This window comes from Triticum dicoccoides, chromosome 1A (genome assembly GCF_002162155.2).
Source record: "Triticum dicoccoides isolate Atlit2015 ecotype Zavitan chromosome 1A, WEW_v2.0, whole genome shotgun sequence".
Taxonomy (NCBI): Eukaryota; Viridiplantae; Streptophyta; class Magnoliopsida; order Poales; family Poaceae; genus Triticum; species Triticum dicoccoides.
In genome coordinates, this window is record NC_041380.1 from 420,440,680 (window position 1) to 420,455,305 (window position 14,626).

At 48.1% G+C, this 14,626-nt stretch overlaps 1 protein-coding gene and 1 pseudogene across 1 annotated transcript; one reads left to right on the forward strand and one right to left on the reverse strand.

Annotated features, from left to right (window-relative positions):
- The first annotated feature begins 5,666 nt into the window (after nucleotides 1-5,666).
- Nucleotides 5,667-6,908, forward strand: LOC119353493 (annotated as a pseudogene).
- A 240-nt stretch (nucleotides 6,909-7,148) lies between these two features.
- LOC119276913 (DNA-directed RNA polymerases I and III subunit rpac1-like) lies at nucleotides 7,149-12,379 on the reverse strand. Its single transcript, XM_037558084.1, has 9 exons — nucleotides 12,076-12,379; nucleotides 11,272-11,457; nucleotides 11,028-11,157; nucleotides 10,872-10,949; nucleotides 10,066-10,247; nucleotides 9,752-9,847; nucleotides 9,567-9,660; nucleotides 7,724-7,834; nucleotides 7,149-7,606 (listed from the first exon to the last, which is right to left on the reverse strand). The coding sequence occupies exons 1-9, from the start codon at nucleotides 12,160-12,162 to the stop codon at nucleotides 7,503-7,505; spliced, it is 1,068 nt and encodes a 355-aa protein (XP_037413981.1). The 5' UTR covers nucleotides 12,163-12,379; the 3' UTR covers nucleotides 7,149-7,502.
- Nucleotides 12,380-14,626: the final 2,247 nt, after the last annotated feature.

Here is a 14,626-nt window from a genome sequence, read left to right on the forward strand (position 1 = left end):
CACTAGTTGACCTCGCAGCTTCATCGGTTCCCAATGCAGCATCCTGACACGGAGTGGAAACAGTGGTCGGGCGAGGGGAGACAGGGGTCGGCGCAGCGCCGTCCGGATTAGACGCGGGTGGGAGGAGTGGGGGAGCCCGATTTGGCACAGACAAAGAGACAAAAGGGGTGCCTGGGTTCTAGCGAGAGGGACGCATGCATGCATATCCTCGAGTGTTGCGTACGGGTCTTTGAGAGGATTTGGTCTGTCTGACTCCGTCGCGTAGCCATCACTGTGCATGGGGCGGGCCCAGAGAGCTTGCATGGGGGAGGGGACGTACGGGTCGTCCATGAGGGCGGCTGGGGTTGGGTCGTGCATGCGTGGGCTGGGTGGCACGAAGGGGCCCAGGATAGAGACGGAGCGCGGCTGGAGCGGGATATAAGAAAAGGAGTGATAGAGTGCTAGATGTCGGCCGCAGTGAGAAACCACCTCGTCTAGCTGGTCAAAGAGAAAAGGCCGAAAACCAGAGAAGTTCAGAGATCCGGACTTAAGAATTTGAATCTTAGCCAAGCGGGAGAAGATGCCAGTTTTGAAAATGAGCTCATCTACCTTGATTGCATGAAAATCTTGTTTAACCGAAAACAGTGGTTTAGAGCTGACTCAACAAGCACTTCATTAGGGCTAACAGCTAGTGGCATAAAGGTGACCCAGAAACAGTGGATGTGAGAGGTATAATGCATATGTGGTGGTAGTTGATTAGGGTGACTAGCATGAAGCATACGGTAAAAAAACTAATACCAGGCCGAGCACGTCTAACCTTGGGCATGTTAAGGGCTGTTGACGGTGAGGACGATGAAGTAGAGATGTTCGTCGTCGGAGAGGAAGCCGTGGATCCATGCACGGAGGGCTTGGCCTTTACAGCGAGCGAGCGTCCAGAGCCACTCGGAGTAGGCGGACGAGGGAAGCTGATCAACATGTCCTGTTTATGGAAGTCGCCCATGGCAGCGATGAGGTTGGCTACCCTGGGGTTGGCAACGGTAAACGAGAAGCAAGAGTCTCCCTCGTCGACAACGCTGAAGTGGGGGAAGCAGCCACCGAAGAGGCGAGCGAGGATGAGGGCCATGGAGCCAGCGGTTAGGGCAAACGGGAATTGGATGACGCGGGCGTACATGCGGCAACCATGGAGGTTGTGGCATGGGTCGATGGTGACAGTCGACCGGAGTTGCGTGGAGACCACACCTTCGAAGTGAAGGCAGAGGTCTTCTTGAATTTGCAAGCAGATGGCGAGCGACATGCATGAGGCGGCCGCGGCAGGCGTGGGTGGAAGCAGAGGTAGTGAAAGAGCGAAAGAAAAGGTGTAGTTACGATGGCGGATCGATTTTTGGTCGAGGATGATCTCCGCGACCCGCGGGGAAGCCACATGGAAGCGGAAGACCAGGGGGGAGAAGCGGGCGACGAAGAAGTCTGTGGCGCAGCCACCAAGGGCGGCTTGGAGCAGAGCAGCTACGGTGATGGCGTCAAGGTGGCGGGTGGAGAACTCAAAGACGATGTAGAGGGGCGACGCAAGGTGCAGCACCGGCGTGGTGACTGCGAGGCAGCAGTAGTAACTGCAATCATCTTCGAACTCCACCCATGGCGTTGCCACGGCCCAGGAAGCAACGGAGAGCCACCTGCCCCGCTTTAACGTAGGGAAGGTCAAAGAAAGGTGATGGTGGTGGAGCAACAGAGTGGAGCAGCGCGTCCAAGGGGCTGGTGATGAGCGTGTGGCCATGGGAAGAGCTTGCGGCGACCGGAGGTGGGCTGGGTGCAGGGTGGTGGAGGGCCAGTGGTGGGAGGGGGAGAGGAGAGGAGAGGCGCGCCATCCTATCCTACTTCGTTGATTCCGGCCGAGTAATAAATTAATTTAGAGAAATCGATCCATCCGCAATTCATGTATGTAATGCATGCACCATCCCTTCTTCTTCCTGCCCACGCCCTGCTTCCCGTCCGAACGATCACCCGTAGTAGGGTAGCCGGCAGTAATACGGCCAAAGAGAAATGTGTTGGCAACAACAAGCTGATTAAGAGTTTGATGTGTGGATCGACCGTCAGTTCGACACCTCACCGGAAGCGGCGGGTTGTTTGTCATGTTCCTCTCCATCAGTACCGATCGATGGAGAGGTTCAATGCAATGCTTCAATCTCTGGCTAGCTGCTGCCGCCGACCGATTTGGATGATTAATTTGTTGAGCGAAGAAAATGAAGGTGTGAGAGGCAGGGCCTCCATGAGAACGATCTCCACCGTAGCTGCTTGTGTTCTTCGAATATATTCTTGAGTTGCTTTCCTGACGTCTTCAGGCGGTTGCAGCAGTGTGAAATAAATAAGATCGAATATTATATCTGAAAAGGGAAAAGTTAGCTTAGGAAGTTCTTTTTTAGCTTTGAAAGTTATGTGTTAGAATTGTAATAATTATATAATGAGTATAATTTGTTGTTGATTTCTTTACAAATGTTTATGCCAAAGGAAAGTATATACATTTGAGACGATGCAAATAGCCTCCTTTTGCTTTTGGGTGTAGCCTGGCTGCTATATGGTGTCAAGAGAATCTCAACATGATTACCCGTGCCGAACCAAACACGTTGTACAAATTACTGCGGTCAATTTCAGGATCTGCATGCTTTCTGCCAAACCAAACACGTTGTACAATTTCAGGACCTGCTTCCAAGGAAGATCGGATACGATATGAAATGTAAAAATTGTCAACCGAGCGGTAAGGCCGACTCCACCGCGCGAAACCATCCCGTCCGACCCCGTCTGTTTAGAATAAAAGGGACAAATCAGACGACCCAACACGCAATGGTCCGTTTTGTATTCGGGTTGATCCATTTCGAGTGCAAACATGCACCGGGTTTGGGTCGCGGCGGACAGCAAACGGATGCGATGCTTGTCCGTGTCGGGGCCGCGTGGCAGGCGGCCACCTACCTCCCACCCGCCAACACCAATGCCAACGCGCAGCCGGCCTCATCTGTCATGCGCCCAGGCGCACGGTCGCCGTCCTTCTTAAATGGGGAGGCCGTGGACCGGTCGTCGTCCACACTTCCCACTCCAGCCCGCTGCCTCCTCGAAACCCGACACCCCAAACCCTAGCCTCTCCCCGTCGTCGAGCTTGCCAGCCGGCCGCCTCGCAGCCATGGGGTTCTGAAACCACGGCCGCAAGGGGAAGCACGACCGTGAGGCCGGCTCCTCCTCGGGACACCGCCGCGGCTCCGTGAAAGAGGGGGTCGCCACGCGACCGCGCCGGGCTGCCGCGCCTACCCCATTCATCATCGGCCCTAGGACCGCCGGCGAGCGCGACCGACAGTACATCAACGCGGATGTATGCCGACGCTATTGGGAGACGAGGACGCCGGTCCTGTGGAGCGACCTCCATCTCCCCAACAACTGGCACCTCTCGGCCAATCGGGTCCCGATCCCGCCGGTCCCGATGAGCAGCCGTGCGCGTCGCGATGAGATCGAGTGCCGCCGCCGCCTCCTCCCCGATGACCTCTAGTACGATGATAGGTACGCCTCCTACTCCGTACTCTGGGACACCTGGCTACACGACGAGCACGACGTGCGGCGCGCCTCATACTTCGTCGGCACGGCATTGGGTCCGCGACGGCCACGTCGGGGGGTGCGCGGCCTCACGCCAACGCCGCCACCTTCCCCCTCTCCGTCGCCACCTTCATCTCCTCGCATGACAGCGGAGGAGGAGGCCCGGCTCATGCAACGTGTCATGGAGAACTCCATGAACACGCACGATGAGCGCCAATGGCTAGGCCTCGAGGAGACGATGGCCCTCTCTGCGGCCGGCGACGTCGCCATCCCCGAGCTGGAGATGGCGATGGCGGAGGAGGTGGTGGAGGAGGAGCCGGTGGCCGCGTTCCACCTGGCCCTGGTTGGGCAGCGCTGGAGCTGGTCGTGCTCGGCTCCGGAGACGGCCGACGCCGTGGGGGTCGCAAACTGGTGCCCCACGCCGACGCGGTCATTGGAGCGGGACGCGTCGCCACGGGAGGAGGTGGTGCAGGCACCTCCCGCCTTCCAGTCTGTCCCCATCTACCACGGACTGTCGGCCCACCTCTGGACGCCGCCGGACTACGTCGACCTCGTCAGTGACGACAACGACACCGGCGGCCAGTGAAGACGGTGACGGCCATGACATTGGCGGGCACGGCAGGAGCGCGCGGGCGGCCTGAAGACGACTTTTTTTATGTTAATTATGGCAATGTGAACCGTGGAACTGGGCCGTTTTGTGACCGTTATGTTTAATTATGTTTTATGTTTTTATATTTTGTTTTTATTTACTTTTTTCGGCCTTTTATTTTAGTTTTTATGTTTTTTTAATCACGTTCATCCCGAACATGATTTGAGGTGCGGCCGCGCGTTGGGCGCACCCACGACCCAACGGACAGCAGCGGATATGGACGAATCCATTGCCGTCTCAAACGGACGGAATCCGGCCAAACTAGACGTTCATTTAAGATCGTGCGATGGAGTTGGCCTAAAATCTCCTGATATTATATTGCTACCACTTCCATCGACCAGCGACAAGGTAAGATCGTGCTGTAGACACGGACATATCTATGCGTCGCCGTTGTGCCCTAAAACGAAAAGCAGATTCGTGCTGCGATAGCTTGAGGTACGGCTGCCGACGACTTTGCCGATTCCCATTTCTCCCCACACCGTCCCACCCAAGCATGGACAATACATGTTAAAACACAAGTCATTGATTCACTTTTTTTTGAAGAAGAAAGTGCATGTCGCGCCGTTGAATAATCCCCGACTCCTAACCCCAAAGGTGCACCCAATCTATCCACCGAGTGCAGATCCGAGGTTCCCCTCGTCTCACCCCAGTATGGTGGCTGGAGGTGTACAATGGGAGAGGACTAAGGCCAACTCCACCGCGTGACCCTATTTTGTCCGTTCCCATCCGTTTGGGGTAAACAAGACAAACGAAACGGCTCAGCGCACGGCCTTAAATGGACAAATGTCCGGATTCCGTCCGCTTTCGACCCATCTTCGGCCCAAACTTGTGCTCGGTTTGGGGTGAAACGGACGCGCGCGGACGGCCTCGACGCACGCCATTGTCCCTCCCGTGGCCCGCCTGTCGGGGACAGTAGCAGTCTCTCCGCTCCCAACGCTTCACCCTCTCTCCCCGCCCCGTCCTGCCGCCGGCGCCGCCGCTATTCTCCGGCCGCCTCCTCACCGCGCAGCCCCCCCCCCTCGCCGTCCATACCAAACCACGTCTCGACATGGCCGCCACCACGCCTGCGCTTCCGCCGTAGTTTTGGTCGTCGGTAGGAGGAGGTTTGGCCGTCGCCGTCCTTGCCGGTGGCAGAGGGGACACGACTGCCGGCGACGTACCACGACGGCCGAGGCAGATTCCGACAAGAGCTCCAGAGCGGCCAGTAGCCGGCCGGCAACCACCCCTGCTGCGTCGAGGTGATCATCGCGGCCTCTTCGCCACCACGACCGCAAGGTGTTCGACCTTTTGCCAACAAAGGTATGGACAGTGGAGACGAGTTTTTCTTCATCACTTTCTTTGTTCATCGGATGATTCGTCGTCAGATAATGACGATCTCGTGGTGGCTGCACTGGTCGTTCACGACCATATTCAACGGCAGCTTCCTCGGTACAGGGGGTCAGTCCCTGGCCGTGCTCCCAACCTGAACCGCAACAGGGAGAGAGGTCACGCCCTGCTCTATGCCGATTACTTTGCCAACACCCCGCTCTTCAAGCCGGATAAATTTCGTCGCCGTTTTCGTATGGCAAGGCATGTGTTCAATCGTATTCGAGAGGGAGTGGTTGCTCATGACCCATACTTCGAGTGCAAGACGGATGCCCTTGGCAAGCTTGGATTCTCCTCCTACCAGAAATGCACCGCGACCATCCGCATGCTTGCATATGGAATTTCAGGCGATCTGGTGGATGAGTATGTGCGTATGAGTGAGACAACATGTCTGATGTCAATGTACAAGTTTTGCCAGGCTGTGATCGAGGTCTTTGGCGTAGAGTACTTGAGGCAGCCAACTGCCGCTGATACACAGAGATTGTTGGCGACCAACGCAGCTAGAGGCTTTCCAGGTATGCTTGGCAGCATAGATTGTATGCACTGGGAGTGGAAGAAATGTCCATTTATTTGGCAGGGCCAGTACAAGGGGCAATGTTAACGGATGCACTGTCATATTAGAAGCGGTGGCATCACAAGATCTTTCTATATGGCATTCTTTCTTCGGCATGGCAGGTTCTCACAATGATATCAACGTGCTGCAGCGTTCTCCGGTCTTCACGAGGCTTGCAGAAGGCCACTCCCCACCTGTCAACTTTGAGATCAACGGCCACCATTACAACAAGGGATACTATCTAGCAGATGGTATATATCCTCAGTGGTCAATTTTTGTGAAGACAATCTCGAAACCCCAAGGTGAGAAGAGAAAGAGATTTGTCCAAATGCAAGAGAGTGTTAGAAAGAATGTGGAACGTGCTTTTGGTGTGCTTCAATCCCGGTGGGGTATCGTTCGAAACTCTGCATTGTCATGAGATGAAAGGAAGCTTTGGGAGGTGATGACTGCTTGTGTGATCATGCACAACATGATCGTCGAGGACGAACGTAATGAGAGCATCTTCGACCAAGGATTTGATTATCAAGGTGAAAATATTGAGCCCTTGCATCAAGACCCGGCCACATTCGAACAGTTTGCCCAATTCCACCGTGAGATGCGTGATTGGCACACTGATGTGAATCTTCAAAATGACTTAGTTGAGCACGTGTGGGATCACATTGGCAACCAATAGTCAAGATAATTTCAATTTGGTTGTAAAACTATTCTATTAAAGACAATTTCAATTGGATTGTAAAGCAATTTTAATTTTCAGACAAATATTTGGGTTCAAAACTAGTTTTGATGTAAATTTGGGCATTTTTTGTCCCTAACGGACAAGATGGGGCAAAAAGATGCGGCCGCGCGCACGGCCACCGCATCCCAGGACACGACCCCAAATCCCTACCCAAAGGGACAAAAACCGGACAAATCAAACGTCCGTTTGGGGTCGCGCGGTGGAGTTGGCCTAACGGAGGAAAGGGAGAAAGCATCTCGTGGTAACCTACCACTCGGTGAAAACTTAGAAACTCCAATACGGACCATTGGATCTGCAATCTAATGTCCAATTCATCCACCTACCATTCCGTGGGTTTTACAAGAAAAAATACACGGGCTTTGTGTAGTACTACAATAACTAGCCCTAGGGTGCTTGCATGCAAAAACACAGATTCAATCAGCAGCACAAATTCCAGATCCAACGGCCCCGTCTGAGTTTCCAAGTTCCTCCGATGAAAGGAGCTGCATATACCAGCTCGGTGATAAATTAGCTGAATGTGACTCCAGAGTATTGGACACAGAAGTTTTACAGTAACCTATACTAGTACACTAAGCCTTCGTCCTCAACACAACATAGTAGTAACAGAAAAACTGCATCAGAACATTACTGAAAACTTTATATCGGGCTCAGGAAAGTTCGGATATCACTCGCTCGCACTTCTCCTCAAGGATATTCACGGCCTCTGTGAAGAGCACCTCTGGCGGTAGAGATCCGGTGGACTCGATTGTAACTGAACCAGCAGAAACAAGCAACGAAAAAACACTGATTAGCAGCAGGCTAGAAGAATCGGAACCCCTGCAAAAAAAGAAGAATCAGAGCCATTATAAACAGGTCGTTTGCTACTTACAAATGAAGTGGTCTCTAACGCGCCGTAGCTCTACTTGATCATCAGCCAGTCTGACACATTCCCTACAAAGGGTGCATGCTCTTGGCTTTGCAACAACTGCTCTCTTCTCCCCTGGACAATGGAGATACAAGGGGTGAACATAAGCTTCGGGCAAGAACGCAGCTTGGAAAAATAAAGGCACAACATACGGGCACCTATAAACACTAGACACTTTCCATGTTGACATCACGCGGATTATCTAATTGCTTTTGATCTCTTGACCCTTATTAGTTACTTGTTGAACTTTGAACCAATTTATTCCCATGTTGTCTATCTAGTACAAAATGAATGTTGAGGACATTTGGCAAGTTAGAAATGCTTCAAAAACAACCATCTTAGTGATCTAAACTAAAGTAATTATTAGGGTCCAGTGGGTGCTTGAGTCCTAGTTAAATGCCAACATAAATGGACTAAAGTGCTCGTAAACATCCAAATAAATCAGAACTGGTCAGACAGGCCAACAATAGCAGGAGTTATACACACTAAAGACAACTTGGGACTGCAGAGTTGAAGTTAACCTTTAGAAGATACCTCTGGAGTTGAATTGAACTAGAAATTGTGGACCAAGTTAGTTGACCTATATAAAGGACTAGTGTGTAACCATTTTGTTCAAGCAATTAAGAAACAGAAGTTCCAATAAGCCTCAGGAACAAGCCCTGCCACTGGATTACAGAGCGCGGTCTTTCTGGAACATTATCCCCAATTTACCCATTGCGGACAAAGGTCCATAACAACTTAGTGTCAAGCCAATTGCTGCTCTGCAATTAGAGTACTCATGGGTTCATTCCTGCACTTCAAAAGCTTTCGTGGCCACCTAGAATCCATATAATTTTGCGGATGCTGTCTAACCAAAAATAGCTAAAATGTTAGTGCCTTGCTCTTTTTTTTTTTTGCTTCGAATCCCAAAGTATTAATCGCCTGTTTACAGAGTGTGCTATTGCCAAATTATGGGGGAGTGAGCTTCTGAATTGGTTGGGAAGATACTGGTATGTACTATGGTTGAATTGCTAGTCCCTGTTTGGTGATTCCAAACTTACACCTATGATATTATATCTTCAGCAGTGATGTGATTTGAATGGAAACTGAGAAATTATTCACTGTTCCTGAGGATTGCTGCTTCCAGATGGAGGTACACCATGATAGAGATAGAGACGGGGTCAAGTGCCAGGAGATTGTTGTGCTGGGGCTATACGTTACAACTTATTGGGACTTTGGAAACGTCAATGGGGTCACAGAAAGATGGCTGGCGCCATGGGAAAGGAAATGCTACCCTGGAAGAACTGAGAGACCCTGCACATGCTATGATGGTTATTTGCAGCAACAATGGAATGTTTGTGTACTGTGGGCGCCATAGGAAAGGAAATGCTCAAGGGAAATGTGGTGACCCTGGAAGAACTGAGAGAGACCCTGCACATGCTGTGATGGTTATTTGCAGCAACAATGGAATGTTTGTGTACTGTGTTTTTGTTTCTGTAGAGCTAGCGGTGCCAGGACTCTAGTGGCTATAATGATCTAGTAGTCATGGAGGTTGTGTCCATCTTCAGCGTAGTGGTGGTATAAAACAGCTCAAACCAAGGACTGCAATCAATTAGATCTTCCATTTTCAATGGAAATGAAACTAGGCCTAGGACTTTTTATTTGTAAAATTTAGGCAATATCACAAAATGATGATCTGGTAGACATGGTGTTACTAGGATTGACAAACCCCTCCCATGCTACTCAGATACAACAGTCAATAAACAAGCACACCAACAGCTACTAAAACTTCTCAGCCTCTCAAAATAGGAAGTCAAAGACAAGTTACCCTTTCCCAGGTCTTCAATGTCAAAAACATTAACTGGGCATTTTTTCACTAGCTCCTCTGCATCACCATTTTTAATTTCTTTGAGAAGAACAACCTACATGATAACAAAACAATCAGCAGTGGAGACGAATAGTTTGCAGTTACTCGACATATAATTACTGGAAATGCCATAACACGAATCTTACCTCAGGGAGCATCCTGTACCAGGCTGTAGCAACTGGAGACCACTTCGCATGAACTTTCCCCACTCCCTTAACAGCATGTGCCTCAAGCTCAATAGCCTGAAATAGAACAAAAAATATTAGAACACATCATGATTGACTTTTAACACAAATGGCACTCCCTGAAAATGCGTAAAAGAATTTTAAATTAGCATCAAAAAATTCTATTAGGCATACACTGACTCACATTAACTTAGGCTTGATTATTTAAATCATGACAAAAGGTTATTCATCTAAATGATGGTACCAAGTAATGTAACTATTAGTAACAAAATAACCTGTCCTGGCCCAAGCCTGGCGATTGTTATGTCATTATACTTCACACCGAGAGGCCTTTCAGAGGTATTCTGTTGGCTTTGACCAAAGGATGTGTAGGTCCTCTGATTGTCCCCAGATTGCGCAGGAGATGCCATAGTTAATTGGCTGCCTTCTGGCAACCACTCCAATTGACCAGACTTAACTGCGAGCCAAGAAAGCTGTAAGCAACTGTATACTGCTAAAGCCCAACCATAACACATGAATAAAATTGGATAATGCTAACAGTATATACTACCCCTCCGTCCCAAAGTACGTCTTATTTTGGGACGGAGGGAGTATATAGAAACAACAACAACAACAACAACATCAACAAGCTAACAAAACTGAAATGTCTAATTAATCATTGACATAAGATGCAGTTATTCAGCAAAGTAACTTATTGATGATTGATTAAGATAAGAGATTATGTGATTGGGCACTGCATGATTTCTAAGTCAAACAATGTTACAAGAATGGACATAAGCAGAGGTACAGTACCAAGAACCAAATATCCAGTATTTGAATCTTTGTTCTAATACATACCAGTAAAATAGGTTTGCTTAGGTGCTTTAGGTTGTACACAAGATATTCAAAAAGTAAAAGGCATATATGCATTTAGTTTCAAAAGCAATGAACAGACATGATACAGAAGATAAGCTGAGGCTAATTATAGACGAAGAAATAATTTGTTGATGATATACATTTGAAAGACAAAGTTCCCAATAAGAAAATGGTAAGATGATTGGAAACTGTACTAGAGTCCGGCTTGCAGGCAAAGAATATATACCTGTAAGCCTTTGGGAACCCTTTTCACATGAAACATGCAGTTTGTACACAATAGTGTTCCTTTCATTTGGGACATCATCTACAAAAGAAAAGAAAAGAATAAGCTGGATGCAACCACATTTATGAATGTGAAACTACAGAAATTTATGACACTGACCAGAGATATAATCAAAAAGCCTTGGGTCAGCATCAAGTGGAATAAGGCCTAGTCGATGTGAAAGGACCTCGTCTGCTATAACTGAGGTATTGTCAACCATGAAGACTTTCTCAATGGCCATTGTAGGAACCTATGAATTAATATTACACAGTACATATATAATGCTTAGATGTTAAACAGGAAACATATTGGAATACCCAGCAAATAGTTTTTGAGATGGTGCAGATGACAACAATGTGCATACCTCTGCAATGAGGATTCTCCGGAAAGCATTAGCTATCGATGCATCAACGCCAATCATATCAAACTCCATATCCTCATCTGTAAGTCGATTTATCTCGATTTTAAAGTTCTTGCAGAACTTCTCAACTGAGACACTAGTATCAAATCCCATAGCAGCAAAAGCACCCGAGTATTGAAACCCTTCTGTCTATTGAAACATAAAGAGAAAACATAAAAATTTATATATGAGCTATCCATATAATCAGCTGACAGCCTTCAATAACAAACAGAAAAAAAATGTTTCAAAAATCATATGAAGATCATAAATGCCCAATCTGTTCTTAAAGTAGCGACATTTTGCCAGTATAACTGGACAATTATAACACAGCATATAAATACTGCAGAACTGGAAAAAATGATTTTGGTTTGCAACCAAATTCCTCCAAGTAAATACCTCACCGTGCCAACCTTTTCCATCTAAGCCGAACACAAGTAAACAAGCAGTGATATTTAAGAGAACATGTTCAAGCCTTTTTAACAGAAGCAAAATAGCACATCAAAACGGCGATGGGAACCAAAATCACCTTCATTTCAAAATATTATAATAATTGGACAATTGGATGCTAAGAGAGAATGATTTATGTTCCTACGAGAAATTAGGTTATTACATAAGAAGTCTACACTACAGCGGACATGATTCCTGCGGGAAAAAAATGTCACCGCAAACAATTTAAGCGCATAAAACACCGCACACGGGCAGAATAGGTGTATGAGAATCACTAAGACGTAATGAAACAAAAGAACGGGGTAGGGAGTAGATGAATACATGAGTGGGGGCATCGGCCTTGCAGAGAACACGGGTGCGCTGGAGCTCAAGAAAGTCTGGCAATGAGGAACCATCGGGGCTTTCCATCCCCGCGGGAGCGAAGCGAGGCTTGGGGAGGGGGCGGCGGCCGTGGCCTAGTGGCGGCGGCGCGGTCGGAGACGGGAGAGGACGAGGGCACGAGGCGGCTGGGTAAGGAGAGAGAGAGAGAGAGAGGGAGAGAGAGAGAGGCTGAGCGCGCGGCGGCGGCGGCGGGGCAAAGGTTCTTCTCCTCTACAGGGAGCAAAACCCTTCTGCGCTCGCTCCTTGGGCCCCGGGGTCAGCTGCCCTGAGAGCTGTCTTGGTGGGCCGTGCGACCCGTGCTGCCTGATGCCTTGCTGTAAGCGGATTAGCCTCTCATCCACCGTACAATCTTGATCCAACGGCTGTTGTGCCCTCATCTTACATCCTAGTTATTTCACGAATTTCGTTTAGTTAAGAAATCACTTCTTGGACCGCAAAATGAGGGGTGCAGCTGTCATTGGATAGAGAGGGCTAAAGCAACTCTAGCAGAGTCGCCACATTGACGATCATCATAATGCATATGAAACGCGCTTCATACGGATATAAAGGTTGTCGAGATGACATCTAAACACAGTGTTATCATATCTCAACCTTCATACTTTCCCCCGTTTTCTCATTCAAGCACTTAGATTCTCTCCAAAAAATAAATGTTTAACATCAAGAAATCATGGACATATATAGTTTTAGAGAAGTTGCAAAAACAAAAATATGAACGAGCGACATGTCCAAATCACATCTGGCGTTGACGATCGTCATAATGCATATGAAACGCGTTTCATACGGATATAGAGGTTGTCGAGACGACATCTAAATACAGTGTTATCATATCTCAACCTCCATACTTTCCCCGTTTTCTCATTCAAGCACTTAGATTCTCTCCAAAAAATAAATGTTTGAACATCAAAAAATCATGGACATATATAGTTTTAGAGAAGTTGCAAAAACAAAAATATGAACGAGCGACATGTCCAAATCACATATGGCGTTGTGTGCACCAGCCCTTCCGTCAGAGTGTGCACCAACCCTTCCTCCTCCGGTATGAGTAGTGTGCTCTTCTTCGAGGTTTCTCGAATGTATGATGATATCCCGCGTCTTCTCCCAAAATTCTTGAGCCCCTAAAGCCATTGTGACCGGATACATCGTGCTGAACTGATTCTTTTTTTAAACGGGGGCAAAAGGTGATGAACTGATTCTGGTCGTGTAGGCGGGCATCTCTTATTTGATCCACCTTAATTTAAAGTCTACTCCACTCCATCTCTGACTTAAGTTAGAGCATCTTCTTTGTCTAGCCGATGTTTGCTCTCTTGCATAGCCTCCTATCTCAGCTTCTTCTCTTCATTATTCTTCTCCTCCAACTCAAGCTTTTATTGCTTCCTTTTCCTCTCTTCATCCCCTCGGTATGAGCGACTAGTGCTAGCCGCCGAAATGATACTTCTAGGCACATTTATCATTTTCTCTTCATCAAAATCATCTCCGTCGTCATCCATCTTCGAAGAGGAATTGGCGCCCTTCACAGATTATGGATTGTCGTCCTCATACCTCATCTTCCACTTCTCATGCCCTTTCGACAAATCCAAAAAATGTAGGAGGCAAAATGGTTTGTCCTTCAACTTGACCATTTGTTTGTACCTCTTTTGAGTTGTCTCATCCTAAAACATACAAATGCATAAATTGATGAGAATGTTCAAAGTAATGGAAAGATGGCAATAAAATAACAACAAAATTGCTTACATATTGAGCAATGGTTGAACCGCTAGGAGGAGCGTGCTTCACTTGCTCCTTGCAACCCGTCGAATGGCTGCACATGTCTTGAATGCAGCCCATCATTTTGTGAGAGATTTGAGCATACTTTTATTCTCCGCCCAGGATAAAAAATGAAACGCTCCTCAATGCACTTCCAATACTCTCATGCCGATTGATTCTTCCCGACGATCACATCAAGGAGATATCTTGTCGTGCCCAGACAAACACAACATTCTCATCAGGCTTAAAGTTATTTATCCGAATTGCCTTCTTCTTTGATGAGTCGGTGGCATCGAAATGAGCAAATTACATATCTTGGATGGAATCATGATAGGAAAGCGACAACGATGCGCCCTCGAAATCAACATCGTTTGTTCCGAATTCACCAATCATTATATTGAAAAAATCATCATTGTTGAGGGCCAATTCTCCCAAATTGAGGATGTCACCACTAAATCACAAACATTGCACATTTTCCAACAATTTTGCACGGCTACCTCGCGTTCAATCAAACAAAACCCTATTACACGGCAAAAAAATGTTTTTTTACCTCATGGTCGTTGCTGGTCCAACACACGATTGGGAAGCCGGCCTTGTTTAGTCAGTTGCCGGAGGAAGCAAGGAGGGGCAAAGGCACCCGCAACGCCCTTCCTCTTCTTCTAGTTTGGTTCCTTTGATGAGGACCGCCACAACACTCCAGGCGAAGGCAAAGGCACCTCCGCTCGAGACTCTTCACCGGTAGGGTAGA

Excerpts from the sequence above, each read along its gene's own strand:
- LOC119276913 (XM_037558084.1), bottom strand. The coding sequence starts at position 12,162 with ATGGAAAGCCCCGATGGTTCCTCATTGCCAGACTTTCTTGAGCTCCAG. Across the intron at positions 11,158-11,271 it reads GGAGAATCCTCATTGCAGAG|GTTCCTACAATGGCCATTGA; the intron begins GTATGCACATTG and ends ATTAATTCATAG. Across the intron at positions 9,661-9,751 it reads GGTACAGGATGCTCCCTGAG|GTTGTTCTTCTCAAAGAAAT; the intron begins GTAAGATTCGTG and ends GTTATCATGTAG.